Raw genomic sequence first — 19,294 nt, 5'->3', positions numbered from 1 at the left:
AATCTGTCCCACAGCTCTCATCTCACATCTGGGGCCAATCTCTGGCTCCTGGTTCCTCTGCCTTTTCTAAAACCAGCTTGAACATCTGGAAGTTATGGTTCATGTACTGTTGAAGCCTGGCTTGGAGAATTTTGAGCATTACTTTACTAGCATATGAGATGAGTGCAACTGTGCAGTAGTTTGCACATTCTTTGGCTTTGCCTTTCTTTGGGATTGGAATGAATCCTTTTCCAGTCCTGTGGCCACTGCTGAGTTTTCCAAATTTGCCAGCATATTGAGTGCAGCACTTTCACAGCATCATCTTTTAGGATTTGAAATAGCTTAACCGGAATTCCATCACCTCCACTAGCTTTGTTCGTAGTGATGCTTCCTACTTGACTTCACATAGGATGTCTGGCTCTAGGTGAGTGATCATACCATCATGATTATCTGGGTCGTGAAGATCATTTTCGTCTAGTTCCAAATAAGGAAAGGAGCACATCAAGGCCGTATATTGTCACCCTGTTTATTTAACTTAAATGCAGAGTATATAAGGAGAAATGCTGGGCTGGATGAAGCACAAGCTGGAATCAAGATTGCCAGGAGAAATATCAATAACCTCAGATATGCAGATGACACCACCCTTATGGCAGAAAGGAAAGAAGAACTAAAGAGCCTCTTGATGAAAGTGAAGTGAAGTGAGTGAGTGAAGAAGAGAGTGAAAAAGTTGGCTTAAAGCTCAGCATTCAGAAAACTAAGATCATGGCATCTGGTCCTATCACTTCATGGCAAATAGATGGGGAAGCAGTGGAAACAGTGACAGACTTTATTTTGGTGGGCTCCAAAATCACTGCAGATGGTGACTGCAGCCATTAAATTAAAAGACACTTACTCCTTGGAAGAAAAGTTATGACCAACCTAGACAGCATATTAAAAAGCAGAGACATTATTTTGCCAACAAATGTCTGTCTAGTCAAGGCTGTGGTTTTTCCAATAGTCATGTATGGATGTGAGAGTTGGACTATAAAGAAAGCTGAATGACAAAGAATTGATTCTTTTAAACTGTGGTGTTGGAGAAGACTCTTGAGAGTCCCTTGGACTGCAAGGAGATCCAATCAGCCCATCCTAAAGGAAATCAGTCCTGAATATTCATTGGAAGGACTGATGCTGAGCTGAAACGCCAACACTTTGGCCACCTGATGTGAAGAACTGACTCATCTGAAAAGACCTTGATGAAAGCTTGAGGGCAGGAGAAGGGGATGACAGAGGATGAGATGGTTGGATGGAATCACCGATTCAATGGACATGAGTTTGAATAAATTCTGGGAGTTGGTGATGGACAGGGAGGCCTGGCGTGCTGCAGTCCACGGGGTCACAAAGAGCTGGACACAACTGAGCAACTGAACTGAATTGAACTAAACTACTCCAGTCCGACCTTATCTTAACTAATAGCCTTTGCAATGACCCTATTTCCAAATAAGGTCACTTATTGAGGAATTGGAAGTTAAAACTTCCACATATGAATTTCAGGGTGGGAGGACACGATCCAACCCATGTAACACATACTTTCACTCATTTGATCCTGACTGCAGCTGTGTCACATGCCTATAGCAGGCACACTGCCAGGCACTCCATAGGAAATGAATGCAGGAATGAGGGCCTAGGGCATCTTTTCATAGGTATGAGGTACAGAGCGATGACCCAGGGTCATAGAGGTGGCAAGTGCCAGAACTACAAATCAGACTCAGATTTGAGTTTAAGTTAAATTTGAATATGTGACGAAGTGGCCCAGCTAACATGGGTTTCTCTCCTAGCAGCTAAGTTACACTGTTCTCTGTGGCAGTGCCTTTTACATCTGCTCCAAGCATAAAACAAGCTATTCTTGTTTGTGACAAGGACTACCAAGTTAATCATTCAGGACCCTATGCTAGATACTTCTCCACTGGGAAAACTGACAACTCATCTCCCAGCACTCCCATGAAAGGCAACTTGTGAGCAGTTAATTGGATTAAGGACTCAGCATCTTTCTGCTTCTGGTACTCCAGACTTGTCCCATCTGCCCAGAAAGCAAAGCAGATGCTAAAGAAATGCCAGGCTGTGCCAGTTGTGTGGGGTGGTAACAAGGCTGCCAGCATTAATTCCCCTGTTCAGCCCTGGGAACAACCCTTCTCACGGGAGTAGCAGGTCTCTGGCCGCCAGTGCCCCCTGCACACCCTCCCCACCCCTAACCTGTTCTTCACTCTCTCAGAAGAAGAATCTTTCTACAAGATCCCTGTTGCTGACATTCTACCTCCTGTGGCAACCCATCCATGTTTCCCAAGGGCTTTCAAGCTAGAATTCAAACTGCTTTGTTACCAGTCGCTGCATGACCTGGTCCCGTTCACCTGTCGAGCTCCATCCTCTGCCACGAACTCATCATTTGTACTAGAAAGCAAAACCAGACTATCTGTGGTTGCTGAAGCACTCTCTGCTTCCTCCTTCCATGCCTAGTCTGCTAGTCTGTCTGCACTTCCCTAGCTTGTCCGCATAGCTGACTTCTAGGCATCCAGCTCTAAACTTCTGACATCCTGCCCTTGGGGAAACCTTCCTGAGCTGCTCATGAAACCGTTTCCCATTTTGTTTTCTGCAACAGGGCCTCATATATGCTGTGTTTACATGTATCCCATGGCATCATGGTTTACTGTTTACATGTTTATACATCTGTCATCTGGACTATCTTCATGACTTCTTGCAAAGCCCATGGCCTATTCATCTGTGTATTCCAGCATTTAACCTGTCCTGTTACTTGGTTTATACTGAATAAATGTTGCATGAATTAATAGAAAATCCCAATACATAGTGAAATATTGTTTAGAGGAAGGAATCAGAACAATTTCAAAGACCCAAGTTAGAAGGCTTATTCAGTGGCTTGGTAAAATTAATAGCTACCATTTCTTGAGGCCTTCTATGTTCAGATAAATGGCTCTGTGCTTTAAATACATCATCTCTAATGTTCACAACAACCTGTAAGGTAGATTTTATCACTCACCATTTATAGATCAATTATCTGAGGTCCACACATCAGCCAGTGGCAGGGCCAGGACCAGACTCCAGGGCTTCCAGGTCACAGCCAGTGCTTTGTATACCACACTCCCTTTCCCTCTGCCCCTAGTAGAGGAAGGAGCCCTTGTAGGATTGGAGCTCCTCTGTTAGAACCATAGAATTGGCCCCTTTGTGCCCTTTCTCCCTAACTGAATGGGCAAAAGTGAGTCAGCCTTGTTCCTGAGTCCAGCTATGCAGGAGCTGTAAAGCCCAGGGAGTTCACACAACTGTCAGTATTTACTTATTTACTCATTTACTTAGTTATGCTGGGTCCTAATGACAGCATGCAAGATCTTTAGTTGTGGCATGTGAACTCTTAGTTGCAGCATGTGGGATCTAGTACCCTGAAGAGTGATCGAACCTGGGCCCCCTGCATTGGAAGCACGGAATCTCCGAGCCACTGGACCACTGGGGAGATCCCACAGTCAGTATTTAGAAATGTTCACTGAGGACATTTCTAAACGCATTCTAAACTCAGTCACAGGGTTTGCTCACTTTTTGCTGCTGCTGCTAAGTCACTTCAGTCATGTCCAACTCTGTGCGACCCCATAGACGGCAGCCCAACAGGCTCCCCCATCCCTGGGACTCTCCAGGCAAGAACACTGGAGTGGGTTGCCATTGCCTTCTCCACTTTTTGCTGCAGGCAAAGCCAATTGGAGCACATTTGTGGCACCAAGTATCTGCATGGCTGTCATCATGGTGGGCGTTCTCTCAATGCGTTGCTTCCGACAAAAGTAAGTTCATTACACCTGCCAACTTTGGTAAAAGTTGTTTGTTTGTTTTTTTCATATAATAGCTGGTGCTGCTATGGGTCAAAAAAAATGGTTTTCTCATACATTGCTGGTAGCAGACTAAGTATATTCAGCTTTTTAGAGTGACAGTATATGTTTAACTTTTTAAAATATTAAACCTTTCCCCTAACAATTCTAACTAGAAATTTATTCTGAGTATATCATAGGTATATACAGATATTTAGTGGCAAACAGGTTCACTGAAGTATTATTCATAAAAGGAGAACAATTGGAAGCAAACTAAATGCCTGACAACATGGAATTGGATAAATAAATCACAATATATTTTATGCCGTATAGCATACTATGCATTCATTAAAGATGTAGAAGAAAAGTATGAATCATATGAATATTTGCTATATGGCATTTTAAAAAGCAGGTTGTAAAACAAAATGTACTTTCATTTAAAAAAAATAGTGCATATACACATGCACACAGACATGTGAGATGTATTAGTGAGCATTAGATTTGGTTGTATATAACTTAAAAAGCCAAAATAGTATGACAGATGAGCTAAGCTTCTCACTCAGGTAAAGGAAGTAAACTCAGGTAACGACTGGTGTAGGAGCTCCCTGGTCATCAGGGACCTAGGCTCCTTTCTCTGCTGCACTGTCCCGACCTTGGCTTCTCTCCTCATGGCCCTCATGAGGCCCTCATGAAGTTCACCTCAGGGCCCAGTGGCTGCAGGGACTGTGGCCGTCGGACCTGCATTCTACAGCTCCAGGGAGAAGGAAGTGCCCGTACCTACCTCTTCAGGAGTCTTCATGCGAAGAAGTCACACGTGACACTTTTTGTTACATCTCATTGGCCAGAAGTTGATGAGGCAAGAGATGCTTAAAACTGTGACCTTTTAGCTGGGCTCCTTGTTGTCCCAGTAAATCAGGGTCCCCTTCCAAGAAAGAGGGGAAAACGTGTACTGGATGGCAGTTAATATACTCCTCCCCAAGGATATACACTAAAACATTAATGGTGGTTATAACGGGGATAGAATCATAGGTGATCTTAGTTCTGTTTAACTATAGTTTCTAAAATTTCTTTAAACATGTACCACTTGGTATGGAGAATTTTTTAATGAATTAGTTATTCAATAGTTTTCTTCAGATGTTGTGTAAAGTAGGAGAAGAGGTCAAAGTAAAACTACAGTAGAAAAGTCATTTTCTACTGGCCATTGAACTTGTTTGAAAGGCTTTCCATTTATTAAAGCTCTCTCATATGTGATACATATTTCAAAGCAGAGCTCTTTTTAGGTAGACTTTGAAAAAGTTGAACTCAAAGAGTCAACTAGAATCTCATGCATCCTCCTGAGGGAAATAGTATCAGTTAGGGTGGAGGCATCTGCTGTTAAAAAATAAATAAATAAAAGAACCTCCAAATATAGTGGCTTTAATAAAATAGCTTATTTTTCTCCCATATAATTCTAAGGTGTGTCATCTGGTCATCAGCTCTGCTCCACACAGCCACTTAGGGATCCAGTTGTCTTCCATTTTATTAGCCCACAATCCTTTGGGTACTTTCCTCATCTGCATGATCTATACTAGGTCACAGGAACCTTTGCTCACATTTCTTTGGGGGGAAAAAAACCTACTCACATGGCCTCATCTCATTTCAAAGGGCTAAATACATCGCAGCAGCTCACTTTTCTTATTAAACAAAGTTTATTAAAGCCACATCTTTAAAACTGCTTCATATTGCTCTTGAATTTAAAAAAAAAAGGTAAAATATTTAAGTCATGTGCATGCAAGAAACACTTTTTGGATTTTTTTTCTTCCACATCATAAACTCATCTTAAAGTATCTTCAAAAACCCAGAGATGTGGAAAGAAATAAAAGACCTTCTGATCACCAAATACAACTACTGTTGGATATTTCCATATGGTATTTTTTTCTTGGCTTTATTTTTTTTTTTAAGCTTGGTTATGTCCAAGCTGTTTATGCCACTTGTATCCTGTTTTACTCTTTATTTACTTTTAGCAAAACAGTTTATTTCCCATTACAAGCTCTTTATAAACATTCTAATTTACTAAATAGTAATCTCCCCAAGGGTATTGACCATGTCCTCTTATTTGCTGTTTTATCCACGCAGCATGTGGCACTGTGCTGGTCATGCATTAGGGATTCAGTCAGTGTCTGTTGAATGAGTACTTGGCTGCTCAGTGATAGCTAAACATCATACTGAGGGAAAGTTCCATAGTTTATTTAGCAAACCCTAAGTGGTTGTGGCACGAGCTTTATCATCTGTCCAGACTTCATAGAAAACTAGTCCAGCCTTAGGTGAGGCAACATCTTTCTCCTGCAGTATTTACACTTTATTCATTTGCATAATCCTGCACTGAAATCACCTAAGAACCTGTGTTCCCATGCCACTGTGTGCACACTTAACCAGATGCCATGTTGTCTTTACCTGCAGGGTATTTGTTCTCCTTTTGGCCCTCAGACCTCAGTGGTGTAGCAAAGAAATTCCAGATCCAGCAAATAGCACTTGGGCCAAGAAATATCCTATTGTGGAGGTAAGGTGTAAAGCCGTGGTGGCCAGTTGATGGGGTTCTAAGTCTCCCATTGTAGCTACAGGGAAACCTAGGTGCTTAGATCCTGTGAATAAGCTGCTTATCATACCAGGTTACCAGCTGAGTCATCACCCCCACGCATAGTAATTTTCTGAAGCTTATGTGTGCATGCTCATTCAGTCGTGTCCAACTTTCTGCAACTCCATGGACTGCAGCCTGCCAGGCTCCTCTGTCCATGGGATTTTCTAGGCAGGAATGTTGGAAATTTCCTACTCTGGGGAATCTTTCCAACCCAGGGATCGAACCACATCTCCTGCATTGTCAGGTGGATTCTTTTATCACTGAGCCACCTGGAAAGCCCCTGAAGCTTATGACCAAGACTAAAAACCCAAAGCTTTCCATTCCTATCTGTGCATTATGTTCCCCTCCTCACCTCAGCTTACTTCAAAAAAAGATTTAAAAAGCAAGTGTATTTGGTGAGCGTTGGCTCATCCAAATTCAAGAGCACTGAAGCTTTTACTGCGATGCTCCCAGTCCTTTGTGAGCTCAGAACAGATAGAGCCCAGACTATTTTGGTCTTGGCAGGAAGCCAGTAAGTCATTCCATTGTGCAAGGAAAAGGTTTTAAGGCAGGAGAGGTTGCTCAGCTAGCACAGGAGACTGCTGGGAGTAGAGGACATGCAGGGACCTGCTGCCACACAGTCCCAGGAGGGAAAGCAGCTCACAGCGGGCGAGAGGTCTCTGGCCAAGGACCTTGAAGTTGAAGGCATCTGAATGCGGAGCCAGAATATGCACTGAAGGGGAATAAAGGGGAACGGGTGGGGGGGGGGCGGGTATGTTCTTTCCACCACCTGGGGCCTTAGCAGCCCCACACTCTCACGTCTTAGAGCCCGGTTCCTCTAAGACTCTTCCTCTTCAGTCACCCATGCATTCTCTCATCCACACCCTTTCTCAGACCAAAAGACAGTGGTACCAGCTGCTCCTCAGGGAAAGAGCTGGTCCCAGTTATGTCTGCCTCAGTAGGAATTTAAGTCACCACAGTTTAATGCCTTTGAAATAAGGCCACCTCTGCCACGTACTATGTCAGTGATCCTTGAGGAGCTTGTCCGATGACATGAGCCCTAGTTTCATCCTCCATAAAATAGGAGTTGACAATATCTCTCATATATATTGTTGTGAAGACTAAATCAGATGCCATATAAAGCACATGGATCATACAAGGCAAAGATCATTCATTTTCTTCCCTGGAAGATTTATTCTTGAAGCCTTCTTTCTCTGTTGAGGAGTTTTGTCCCTGTTAAGTTACAGTAGCAAGAACAGTATAATAATAACAATATATGTATGTATGCATGTATATGATGTATATTTGAGTATTTATGATATATAATTATATAGTATATTATGATATGTAACAATATTACACAACAATATGTTTACATATAAAATATAATGTACATTCTCTATGCCAGGCACTGTAAAAAAATTTTCATGTATTAACATCTAACCTGTACAACAGCTTTATTAGTTATAATGTTATGGTCCCCATTTCTCAAATAAGGAAGCTGAGGCACAGAGGACTCAGTAACTTGTCCAGTAAAAAAATTTTCATGCATTAACATCTAACCTGTACAACAGCTTTATGAGGTTATAATGTTATCATCCCCATTTCTCAAATAAGGAAGCTGAGGCACAGAGGACTCAGTAACTTGTCCAGTGTTAGTCGACTAGTAGGTGGATCCTGGGTTCACATATAAATAGGATGTGCTGTCTGCCATTATATTTTAAATGTTCTAAAAGATCTTCAGCACAGGGTGAGGGAGGTGTTGCCAGCAGTCAGAGCTTCTGAGCTGAAAAGACTAACTCAAGAGGTGTTCCCACACTGGACCCTCACTTGGAGGCAATATTGTAATGACCTATGGGAATGTTCTCAATAAGGATGCCATTGCTAGTATTAGAGGGGATTCAGGTACCAGGAGTTGAATAAGCTGAGCTCTAAGGTCTCTCTCTTCCAATGCTGAGATGCCATAGTCCCATGTCCTGAAAGCCTGAAATAGCACAGTGGGGAGCAGCTCTGGGTCAGTCACGGACACCTGGCTCCCACGCTGGCGGCTTTGGTGTCATGGTCTCTATTTGCCACTGCCTGGGTGTGAGGGGACACAGAGGCATACAGAGCCACTGAAGAGCCCATAAAAAGCTTAGAAGAGGTGCTGAGATAAACAAAGGGTTAGAGAAAGTAACACAGGGAAACAATAACAGAAATTGCCACACACATGCCTGAAGTTGTACACTATGAGTATTTTCATTGCAGCGTTATAAATAGAAGCCAAGCATTACATAATGTAACCTGCCGCCAGGGGGCCAGGTTAAACATTTGGGTATATCTGTACAGTAAGAGGTTATGAAACTACTAAAAACAAAACTGAGATCTGCTGCTGCCGCTGCCGCTGCTGCTAAGTCGCTTCAGTCACGTCCGACTCTGTGCGACCCCCGAGACGGCAGCCCACCAGGCTCCCCTGTCCCTGGGATTCTCCAGGCAAGAACACTGGAGTGGGTTGCCATTTCCTTCTCCATGTATCTAAATCTCTTGTATATTTAAAGGTGAAAAAAAGCAGTTTGTATTAATTGTCTAAAGTGGATTCTCATTTGTATAAAAGGAAGGTGATTATACACACACACTCTCTCCAACATGTGCACAGGATATTTCTGGAAGCCTAAATATGAAACTGGTAGTGGTGGTTGTCTTTGGGGAGGCGGTTGAAGGCATGAAGGCCACTTAATTTTTATTACAAATTCTCTTTGAACAGAAAAAAAAAAATTTACAAGACTATGTCCCTATATTTCTTTTGCAAAAAAAAAAAAAAAAAACCCAATAAATTGGAAAATTAAAAAAAAAAAAAAAAACATGCCATTGGCTTGTGGCAGCCTCAGAACCCCATGTCACCAAACCCTTGCAGGGGTAGACTATTTTTAAAGGCCCAAACTGCTCTCCTGGTGACAGGCTGGGACAGACATCAGAAACCATAGTCTTTCACCTCCAACAAAATGTGCTTTGAGTTATCAGACTTTACATTCCCCTGAAAGTGAAAGTATCAGTTGCTTAGTCATGTCTGACCCTTTGCAACCCCATGGACTGTAGCCTGTCCATGGGGTTCTCCAGGCAAGAATACTAGAATGGATTGCCATGCCCTTCTCCAGGGGATATTCCCCACCCAGGGATTGAACCCAGGTTTCCTGCATTGCAGGCGGATTCTTTACCATCTGAGCCACCAGGGAAGCCTCCTACCATTTCTTAAAATGTGGTCAAAAAGACATGGTCTTAAAACTCAAGAGGAAAAGGCCCAAACATAAAGGAAATACTGGGATGTTATCCATTTTGAGCTTGTAAAAGCTTAAAATAGTTCCTATGATATACCTGAGTTATTACTGATCCAAGAGGCCTTGCCCCAGGACTTGTCAGCCAGGGGACCTGCTTTGTAAAAGTTCTGAGGTACAGCCTCTGTTGGTACTGCCAGAACTGTCAAAAGGCAGAGCCTTGCCTTATGAATACAAAGTGATCCTCACTCTCTGTGATCCTTCCATAGCGGTGGTTACAGTGTTTTGGCAGCTGCCAGCCATGTTCCAAGCCAGACCAATGTGCCAGGGCTAGTTTGCTTAGCGATAGGAAAAGAGCAGGCTCTGGAAAGAAAAGTACACACCTACCCAATGGCTGCTCAGGGCCCGTTGTAGAAGTCTCCCCTGAGACAGCATTGTTACTCACTTTGGGGACACTTGCCATGCTCGAGGCAAGGGAGGGGACATCAGTGACCAGTATAGATCATACCATTCTCACACAGCTTGGCATCTTACAGATAAGTGATTCAAAGGCCAGAGAGGTGTATTGAGTTTTCCCAAGCTGTAGATTCTCAGAGCTGGGATTAGACCTCAGGATTTGCCCTAGACAAAGGCTATTTTTATTATCCTCCTCCTATAAGATCTGGTCCCTGCTTGCAGCTGACAGACATGTTTTGGCGTGGGGGCGAGGGTGGGGTATGCCTTTTTTTTTTTTTTTTTTTAGTAACAGTATAAAGCATCTTGTGCCAAGAACCCAACAGCTGGCTTCTTTGCTCTTGTAGGAATCCAGTGTGGGGAACAGTCACTAGGGGCTTCCTGAAAGTGGGCTTTGGAGCTCTGCTTCAGAAAAATCAAGCAGGCAGCATAAAAGAAAGTTTCAAGTTTGGGGAGAGCCCAATAATGCCTATAAAAAGAAATGTTAATAGAGTGCTTAAACTTGGACTCAGGAATCAGTAGTAAGCTTGGAAAGGAGATGTAACCAACTAGATGTTGAGAAAGAGCAAGAAGAGTAACAGACAAAATTAGCTATAGTGAGGAAAGGATGAAAACTTCTTCCAAATAAGTTATTCCAGAGGAGTCTTAACAGCAGAACTGACAAGGATATTACCCTGCCAAAAACCTTTCAGCAGTTGTATCGAAGCCCGAACTCTTAAGTATCCCTTAAAAGTCTCTTCATCATGTGACCTCCTTCTCTTTCTAAAGCCTTAGTGTGCCTGTCCTAAGAAAGAACTAGCAGCTTCCAGAGTAGACCAATCCTCCTTGCCCCACCAGCTCCTTACCTGGGAAAAACTATACACCTCTCAGGATTCAGCTCTAGTGTCGTCCTTTTAAAGTCTTCCATGCCTCCTCCCCAGACAGATGCAAGCTCAGCCTTTCCTCTGCACCCACTGTGCCTTCTATGCTAGAGGAAAAGCAGCTGGTGCAGTTTGACTCACCAGAAACAGCCTAGCTGACGGCTGAGTGGGATAGTGACTCACTCACTGCTGGGGGCTGAGAGGAGTCCACAGCTCGCCAACAATGTTAACTGCCTCTCTTACCTCCCAAAGTTAAGGGCCCACAGTGTTCTGCCTTGAGCTGACTAGGTAGTGCAGGCTGTGGGGCCTTTTGGAACCCTGAACAAGTTGGTTGTCAAGGCTACTTACTCAACATAGCCATATGAGTCTCTTCTTTCCCTTTCTCAGGAAAAGACACAGCTGGCCTTGGATAGGCTCCTGACAGAGTGGCCCACTCCTGAAGAACCTGAGCCGCTGGTTATCAACGAAGTCCTTTGTCGAGTGACACCAGTCTTCAGACCTCCCCATCACCGCAGCTGGTCAGAAAAGGGACAAGGAGTCCAAGGTCACTATACCTCTGAGGAAGACACAGGGTACAGTGCCTCAAGCCCACCACCTCCAAGGGCTCCCACAGCAGAGACAGGACAAGGGGTGGATCTATACAAGGTTCTAGGAAGCAAGGGCCCTGACTCAAAGCCAGGGAACCCAGCCAGCCCCTTGACCATCCTCCCAGTGGACTACCTTCCTACCCATGATGGCTACTTACCCTCCAACATGGATTATCTCCCTTCACATGAGGCTCCCATAACTGATCCTCTGGAAGAACTGCCTCAACACATCTCTCTTTCCATTTTCCCCTCAAGTTCCCTTCGCCCACTCACCTTCTCCTGTGGTGAGAAGTTGACTCTGGACCAGTTAAAGATGGGGTGTGGCTCCCTCATGCTCTGAGTGGCAAAACTTGAAGTTTGGAAAGCTGATGTACCTCCAACCAGCAAGGCATGTCCTGTCTACCCAGCCACCTGCTCCAGTGGTCATTACCTGTGGGTGCTCCCGTCAGATCTGGGTGCAGCTAGAGGGCAGGTAAGCCAGCTCAGGGTGAATCTCAGGAACTGAGAGTTGGCTGTAATCAAATCCAGATACCTCATCTTGCCTTCTGCAGAGCCTTAAGATTACATCCTTTGCTGTGTGGACCTAGACATTCCAATCTGGGTTCTTGCAACTTTCTTGTCTATGTTGTCCAGAAAGGGGAAAGGCAAGAGTAGAAACCAAAACTCTTACTAGCAATGGCAAACAGTGCAGAGGACCATTCATTCAACAACCATTTATAGTTGACCTTGAATAATATCTGTTTGAACTGTATGGGTCCACCTATATGCATATTTTTAAAAATAATAAATTCTACAGTACTACAGGATCCATTGTTGGATGCTGAGCCACAGATCAGATCAGATCAGATCAGTCGCTCAGTCGTGTCCAACTCCTCGCAACCCCATGAATTGCAGCACGCCAGGCCTCCCTGTCCATCACCAACTCCCGGAGTTCACTCAGACTCACGTCCATCGAGTCAGTGATGCCATCCAGACATCTCATCCTCTGCCGTCCCCCTCTCCTCCTGCCCCCAATCCCTCCCAGCATCAGAGTCTTTTCCAATGAGTCAACTCTTCGAATGAGGTGGCCAAAGTACTGGAGTTTCAGCTTCAGCATCATTCCTTCCAAAGAAATCCCAGGGCTGATCTTCAGAATGGACTGGTTGGATCTCCTTGCAGTCCAAGGGACTCTCAAGAGTCTTCTCCAACACCACAGTTCAAAAGCATCAATTCTTCGGCACTCAGCCTTCTTCACAGTCCAACTCTCACATCCATACATGACCACAGGAAAAACCATAGCCTTGACTAGACGGACCTTTGTTGGCAAAGTAATGTCTCTGCTTTTGAATATGCTATCTAGGTTGGTCATAACTTTCCTTCCAAGGAGTAAGCGTCTTTTAATTTCATGGCTGCAATCACCATCTGCAGTGATTTCGGAGCCCAGAAAAATAAAGTCTGACACTGTTTCCACTGTTTCCCCATCTATTTCCCATGAAGTGGTGGGACCGGATGCCATGATCTTCATTTTCTGAATGTTGAACTTTAAGCCAAATTTTTCACTCTCCACTTTCACTTTCATCAAGAGGCTTTTTAGTTCCTCTTCACTTTCTGCTATAAGAGTGGTGTCATCTGCATATCTGAGGTTATTGATATTTCTCCCGGCAATCTTGATTCCAGCTTGTGTTTCTTCCAGTCCAGCGTTTACAGGCGGCCAACTAAAAGTTATATGCAGATTTTCAACTGCACAGGGGAGTCGATGCCCCTAATCATCACACTGTTTAAGGGTCAACTGTATATAAAGTTGCTACTATAGACCACATCTATGTCTAGATCAGTATGTCCCATCGGCCTGAGATACAAATGTTCTGCTAGGTCATGTTTAACTTTTCACCCATGCCTCCTGCCATTCCAGACTAACATAGCTAGTCCTCCCAGGCTTTATTTGAAAAGCTTAAGCTTCTTCCTTACGTATCTATTCTACTCTGCTTAACTGCTGGGTAGCACCCCCCACTGCGTGGTTCCTTGCATCTCTGCAGCTTCAGCACTGGCTTGTCTGCACCCAAGCTGTGGAGCCCCTTGTTTGACTATTTCAATAGGTCATGACAGACAAAGCTGCCACCTCAGCAGCAGTCCAAATTGTCACCTCTTGAGAGTAAGAACCAACTTTTATTTCTTGCAATACCTGCTGTTCCTATATTTGCTTTCTTTTGATTACTTAATAGCCATTTTAGCCACTCTTCCCCTCCCGCTTCAACACACAGGTCCCAGTCTCCTTTTTAACCACCCACACCTTTTCCCTTGGAGAAGGAAATGGCAACTTACTCCAGTATTCTTGCCTGGAGAATCCCATGGACAGAGGAGCCTGGCGGGCTACAGTCCATGGGGTCACAGAGAGTCAGACATGACTTAGCAACAAAACCACCACCACTACCTTTTCCCTCCCCTTAAAGCCCCAGGTGGTACTGCAGTCCTCAATTGTTTTCTTAAAAGAAAAGTCTCCTTCTAAGGATGCAGAAGCCTCCTCAGCACTCCCCTTGTACAATGCACTTTTTCTCTACTGGACTGTAAGTAACCTGAAGGCAGGGATCACAGCAATCTGATTCTCCAGCACCGTGCCTGGTCCACAGTGCTGGAGAATCAGATTGATAGAGTAGGTTATCAATATAAAGTAAGAGATGTCTCCTGCCACCACCTCCACCTTGTTCTTCTGTTCTAGAAGGCAGTCCAGCTATGCCTGCTTCCTCTTTATTGAGACAATTGCATTTGCTTGTAATCCTCTTCATTCTCAACCCCAATTCTACCCTACCATTGACTGACAGCACTACTGCAATACATGTTGCTGTTTAGTTGTGTCTGACTCTCTGCCACCCCATGGACTGTTACTCACCAGGCTCCTCTGTCCATGGAATCTCCCAGGCAGAAATACTGAAGTGGGCTGCATTTCCTCCTCCAGGGCACCTTCCCGACCCAGGGATCGAACTCATGTCTCCTGCAAGTCTCCTTCATTGCAGGTGGATTGTTTACTGCTAAGCTACCAAAAACATATTTGAGCATGCCTTTGGCTGCTCACTCTGGCAGACAAATGCCCTCCTTCTGTAAATGACAGGATAGGTAACCTCATTCTGCCCTTGCTCCAAATAGTTTTTATAATCTTCCTTCCTGGCCACACACAAGTAAAATTCCTAGATCAGATTAACTCATTTACCAAGCCTAGTAGAGCTCACCAATATTCATATAGCCAGGCTTTCATTCCTCAGGAAAATTAGCAATACTTTAAATCCTCACTCCTGATACATATCCCAAAAGCCAACCCAGAAATCTCTGCTCTATTGAAACTATCAAATTCCTGAATTCTCTGGGACCTAAATACTACAAATAAAGTTCAAGTTCATTTTCAGTGAATTCAAGGGCATCTCTACCAATTTGTGTGTAAAGATCATTACCTTCAATTATTCATTAAAAAGACCCTCTTTACCAGAAGCCAGAAACTCCATTTCCTGGGCCTCTGTCTTCCTTATAGGCAATAGGAAAGCCAAGCTGTTGTTATCTAGTTCTTTCCCCTTAGTGCCTTTTCCCCTCCACCCTGTCCCAATTTCTCAGCTTCCACGAATAGCCTACAGCTGCAACTCACCAATGCCCAGACACCAGTGAAAGAGATGCCAAGCTAGGCACATTCTATTCTAGTCAGTACCCCTTACTCAATTCTTGGTTTTCTCCATCAGGCTCTTTTTCTTCCACCTGATGTAGTTGTCATCTGTCCCAGTATCACTGCTCAAGCCTTCCAAAGATTTCTTAGTCCTGTTCTCTTTCTAGCCTGCAGGACTCAAGGACATTCACATTATCCACCCTTATGAAAGGCTAATAGGTAAACCCTCAAATTAATCACTCTAGAATAAAGAGATCAGAAAGTCCTCTTCTTCACCCTAGTGGGGGAGGGGTGAAAGGATTAGGAATTTAATCAGTTGGCTAATTGATGATGGAAAGAAACAAGTCGTATTTTTACATCAGTCTACACTAGAATAAATTTCCAATAAAAACTTTGCAAAACACACCCAAGTTAGATAAAAATATTTTCAAGATATGCCAGATAACTTACAGATCAATATGAAAAAAGAACCAGCACTTCAAAGAAAAATGGACTGAGTGAGCAACTCACAAAATTCATATAAATACCCAATAAGCATGAAAAACCCCACCTGTTTTATCAAAGAAATAAAAATTATCATTTTTCCCTTACCAAATTAAAAACATTAAAAATTAGCTGGTTAAGAGTACTGTTAGTTGGCTCTTTTCTGCAGGCAGCTGGGCAATATTCAGTAAAATTTGAGTCAGGAACTCCTTTCCTAGCAATGTAGACTAAAACTGTATAAATATCATAAAGTGAATAAAAGCTTTATCACAGCACTGACTAGAAGGGGGTGGATGTTAAAGAGTAGTAACTGAAGCAATAGATCTTTGAAAGAAATACAAGTTTATATAACAAGCCAATTTTTGCCTTTACTCCCATTCTTACAGAAATTGTTAATAATGATCAACAACCTCTAACACAGTACTTAGTCCATGCAGTTTTCAAGAGGTGTAACTCAGGTCTCACCATGACTAGTTTAAGGTAGGTGTTCTCTCCACTTCAGAGATGAGAAAACTATGGTACAAGTTAACTAAACCCAAGTCATACTATTAGAACCTGATACCACAGTCTGGTTTTAGAGCCTAACTTTCAACTACTCTAATTCTTCTCTATGCAAGTGACTGCACAACAAATTTTTTATCAATTGGGATTCTGACTGTAGTTGACAATACCTGTGATTCCATAAAAATCTTTGAACCTATTGTTACTAGATAATCAAAAACTGGCATTTCCATACTTCTAAAGTTCTAGAGCATTCTTGGTTCTTTAGGAAACTACCTAAAAAGCAGAAAAATCTTAAATGACACAAGGACAAATCTGGCACTAAGTTTGCTAACTTATCTACTCAGCTATCTAAATCTTACAAGGCACACTGTAGGTCACAGACGGGAAGTAACACTTCTGAGAAAGTCCATTATTTTAAGGAAACTGGAAAGTGTTTTAAAACTATGAATAAAAACATTATGCCTTTCAAATAGAAAAGTAACCAGAACAGTGTGTTCTCTCTTTAATTAAAATATCTATAACTCCATCCAACTTAACCTGATTTTTTCCAAACATGGCTGTTTCTTAAGTAAAAACGAATTAGGGCTGTTTTTATTCAGTTGTGTTGCTTGTATGAATTGTTGAAACATAAATGCCTTTCCTTTATTCTATGGTAACTAGTTCCACATTTTGTTGATGGTTCTTTTATTTATAAGTGGCAAAACCATTCTTAATTTGGCTGAGATTTCAATCACATCTCCAAGAAACATACAGACCTATTATGTGATGCCACAAGGTCCCTTTAAATTAATTCAGGCCACTTATCAACTTCCACGACTGTGAAGAATTCTTCCACAAGGAACCCTGACCTTGCCTAGGCAAGAGAATGTCAGGTGGAGTCCGTATCTTCCCTTTTCCAATTTCAGATTTTAATACTACCCACAGGTAACTGGACCCAACAAAATACTGTAAAAGCTATTACGAGATTCTCATCGAGACTGTTTTTCATAGGTCCTGGATTTTCACCAGAAAGATCGTAACCTGCATTAACATGCCAAAAATCTCAGGGTGAAAACTGGATGTCACCAGATTTCACTTATAAAAAGAAATCTTAACCTTATTCCATCACAGAGGGCATTAAAGACCATTTGCCTTCTTTTTCACAACTTCCTGTTTCCTCTCCTCTCCCCCTCTTGCAACTGCGGATGGCTGGATTCCTTTGCACTCCTATAAACACTCCCTTTAGATGCCTCTGGTCTGTGGCAGGTTAACTTTCACAACAGCTGTATAGAGACTTTTTGGTTGTTGTTAAAACACCCACTTTTCATGTGTTTGCAATAGATGAAAAATAGCTAGAAAGGATAGTTAGCCAATAATTTCTCCAGCTACGGATACTTCTCAAAATTTTCCTCTAAAAATCTGTAGATAAAAGTTTAATAACTTTAAGTGACAAGAAATTGATGATCCTGAAAAAAAGAAAAAAAGGAGGAACATCCATGTTTGGGTGTCATTAGGAGGTGCCGATTATTTAAGTTCTTCAAGCAATAGTATAATGGCAATTTTCTGTTAATAAACTGTCCGTTTTCTCCTAAAGAGAACTTCTCAGATGATTTTTATTTTCACCGAGCAATATACAGCATCCAAAGCACTTCTCTATTTCAGTCTTGACTTCCAGCTCTACTTGACTTAAAATGCAGGGCTGGAGCGGAGGGTGGACCAATTCAAATATATTGATAGTGTATTGCATTGTATCAATACACTGTATAATGCATTGTTATCAATACACTATATAATGCATTGTATCAATACACTATTGTATAACACACTGTATAATACATTGTATCAACACAATGTATTATATTGTACCAATCCACTGTATAATACACTGTACTGATACAATGTATTGTATCAATCCACTGTGATACACTGTATCAATACAATGTATTGTATCAAATCCACCGTATGATAGTGTATCAATACAATGTATTGTATCAATCCACTGTATGATACAGTGTATCAATGTATCAATCCACTGTATTGATACAGTGACAAAGTGCCACTGGATCTCCAATGGATACTCTTCTGAACAAAATACAGTGGTGGGAAGCACACACAATATACCTGGCTGGGTATGTTGATTTTCTTTGTATGATTAGTGACCAATGAACACCTTTATCAGAAGTAATTTATCCAACCCAGTCTTCCCATGGCCTTTTTAAGTTACTACAACTGTAGCACCTAAGTGAAGCCCTGATAAACAAGTACACAGTATCAAGCTGAAACCAAATTTTCTGTAGTTTTTAGGAAAATGTGTTCCTTTTTTGTTGGGGAAAAAAAATGTAGAAGCTTCACTGGAAATTCAGAATTTCCAGAAAAGACAAACCAACTTCATCTATAAACAGAAAAGTTCCTGTGTTTAATTCATTTCACCAGTCACGTAAGCCTAAATATTTTCAGCTATGAAATGCAATTGGGGGTGGAGAGGAAGCCATTTTCTTTGATGTGTTAGATCATTTCCAAACCTCTGGCAGCCTGAGCATTGACAGAATGTCTAAACATGTGCTTATCTAACATTTGTCACTATTTGTCAGTGTGCCTGCCAAACAAAGCAACAACTGACTGTGGATTATTACACCCAAGGTGTGAAACAAGGAAATTCAATGTGTAAAAGTTTCCATAATAAAATTTTGGACATTATTCATCAGCTAAATAAGAAAACTTCAGTCCCAAACTGACAAAATTCTGGGCAATAACAAGAACCAAGTTCAACTGGATCATTTTATACATCTCCATTCTAGGTAAATGAAAGCCATTTCTTCAAATTGAAGCGTTTTTGGTCCTAAAATCTGTAAGAGAAGTCAGCTGCAACTTCAATTACAGTGTTATGGTGTAAACAATACTGTCCAAATGAACTACTGCTCACTCTTGCAGCTCAGTTCTCCAAGTAACAAAATCCTAAATATTAACTAGCCCTTTGTTTTTCACATTTCCATGCCAGTAACATTTATGCCACTATATAAGGAATAAAGCCACAACCAAGATCAGTTCAGAGCAATTCTTAGCACTTTAGGTAGTCTAGCTGCAGTCCATGAGGTCGCTAAGAGTCGGACACGACTGAGCGACTTCACTTTCACTTTT

The 19,294-nt window shown here is 42.3% G+C and overlaps 1 protein-coding gene across 4 annotated transcripts in view; it reads left to right on the top strand.

Moving 5' to 3' along the window:
- IL12RB2 (interleukin 12 receptor subunit beta 2) overlaps positions 1–13,010 on the top strand; it is an 87,153-nt gene extending 74,143 nt beyond the window's left edge. For 3 of the 4 annotated variants that reach the window (XM_024984942.2, XM_005204447.5, XM_024984948.2), the window contains 3 exons: positions 3,704–3,794; positions 6,258–6,357; positions 11,366–13,010. In XM_024984942.2, the coding sequence (XP_024840710.1) occupies positions 3,704–3,794; positions 6,258–6,357; positions 11,366–11,905 (731 nt within the window). In that variant the 3' untranslated portion in view covers positions 11,906–13,010. 4 annotated transcript variants of the gene reach the window in all.
- Positions 13,011–19,294: the final 6,284 nt, after the last annotated feature.

Source organism: Bos taurus, chromosome 3 (assembly GCF_002263795.3).
Source record: "Bos taurus isolate L1 Dominette 01449 registration number 42190680 breed Hereford chromosome 3, ARS-UCD2.0, whole genome shotgun sequence".
Lineage (NCBI taxonomy): Eukaryota > Metazoa > Chordata > Mammalia > Artiodactyla > Bovidae > Bos > Bos taurus.
The sequence above is the reverse complement of the archived record's forward strand: the minus strand, read 5'-3'. Positions and strand labels throughout refer to the sequence as shown.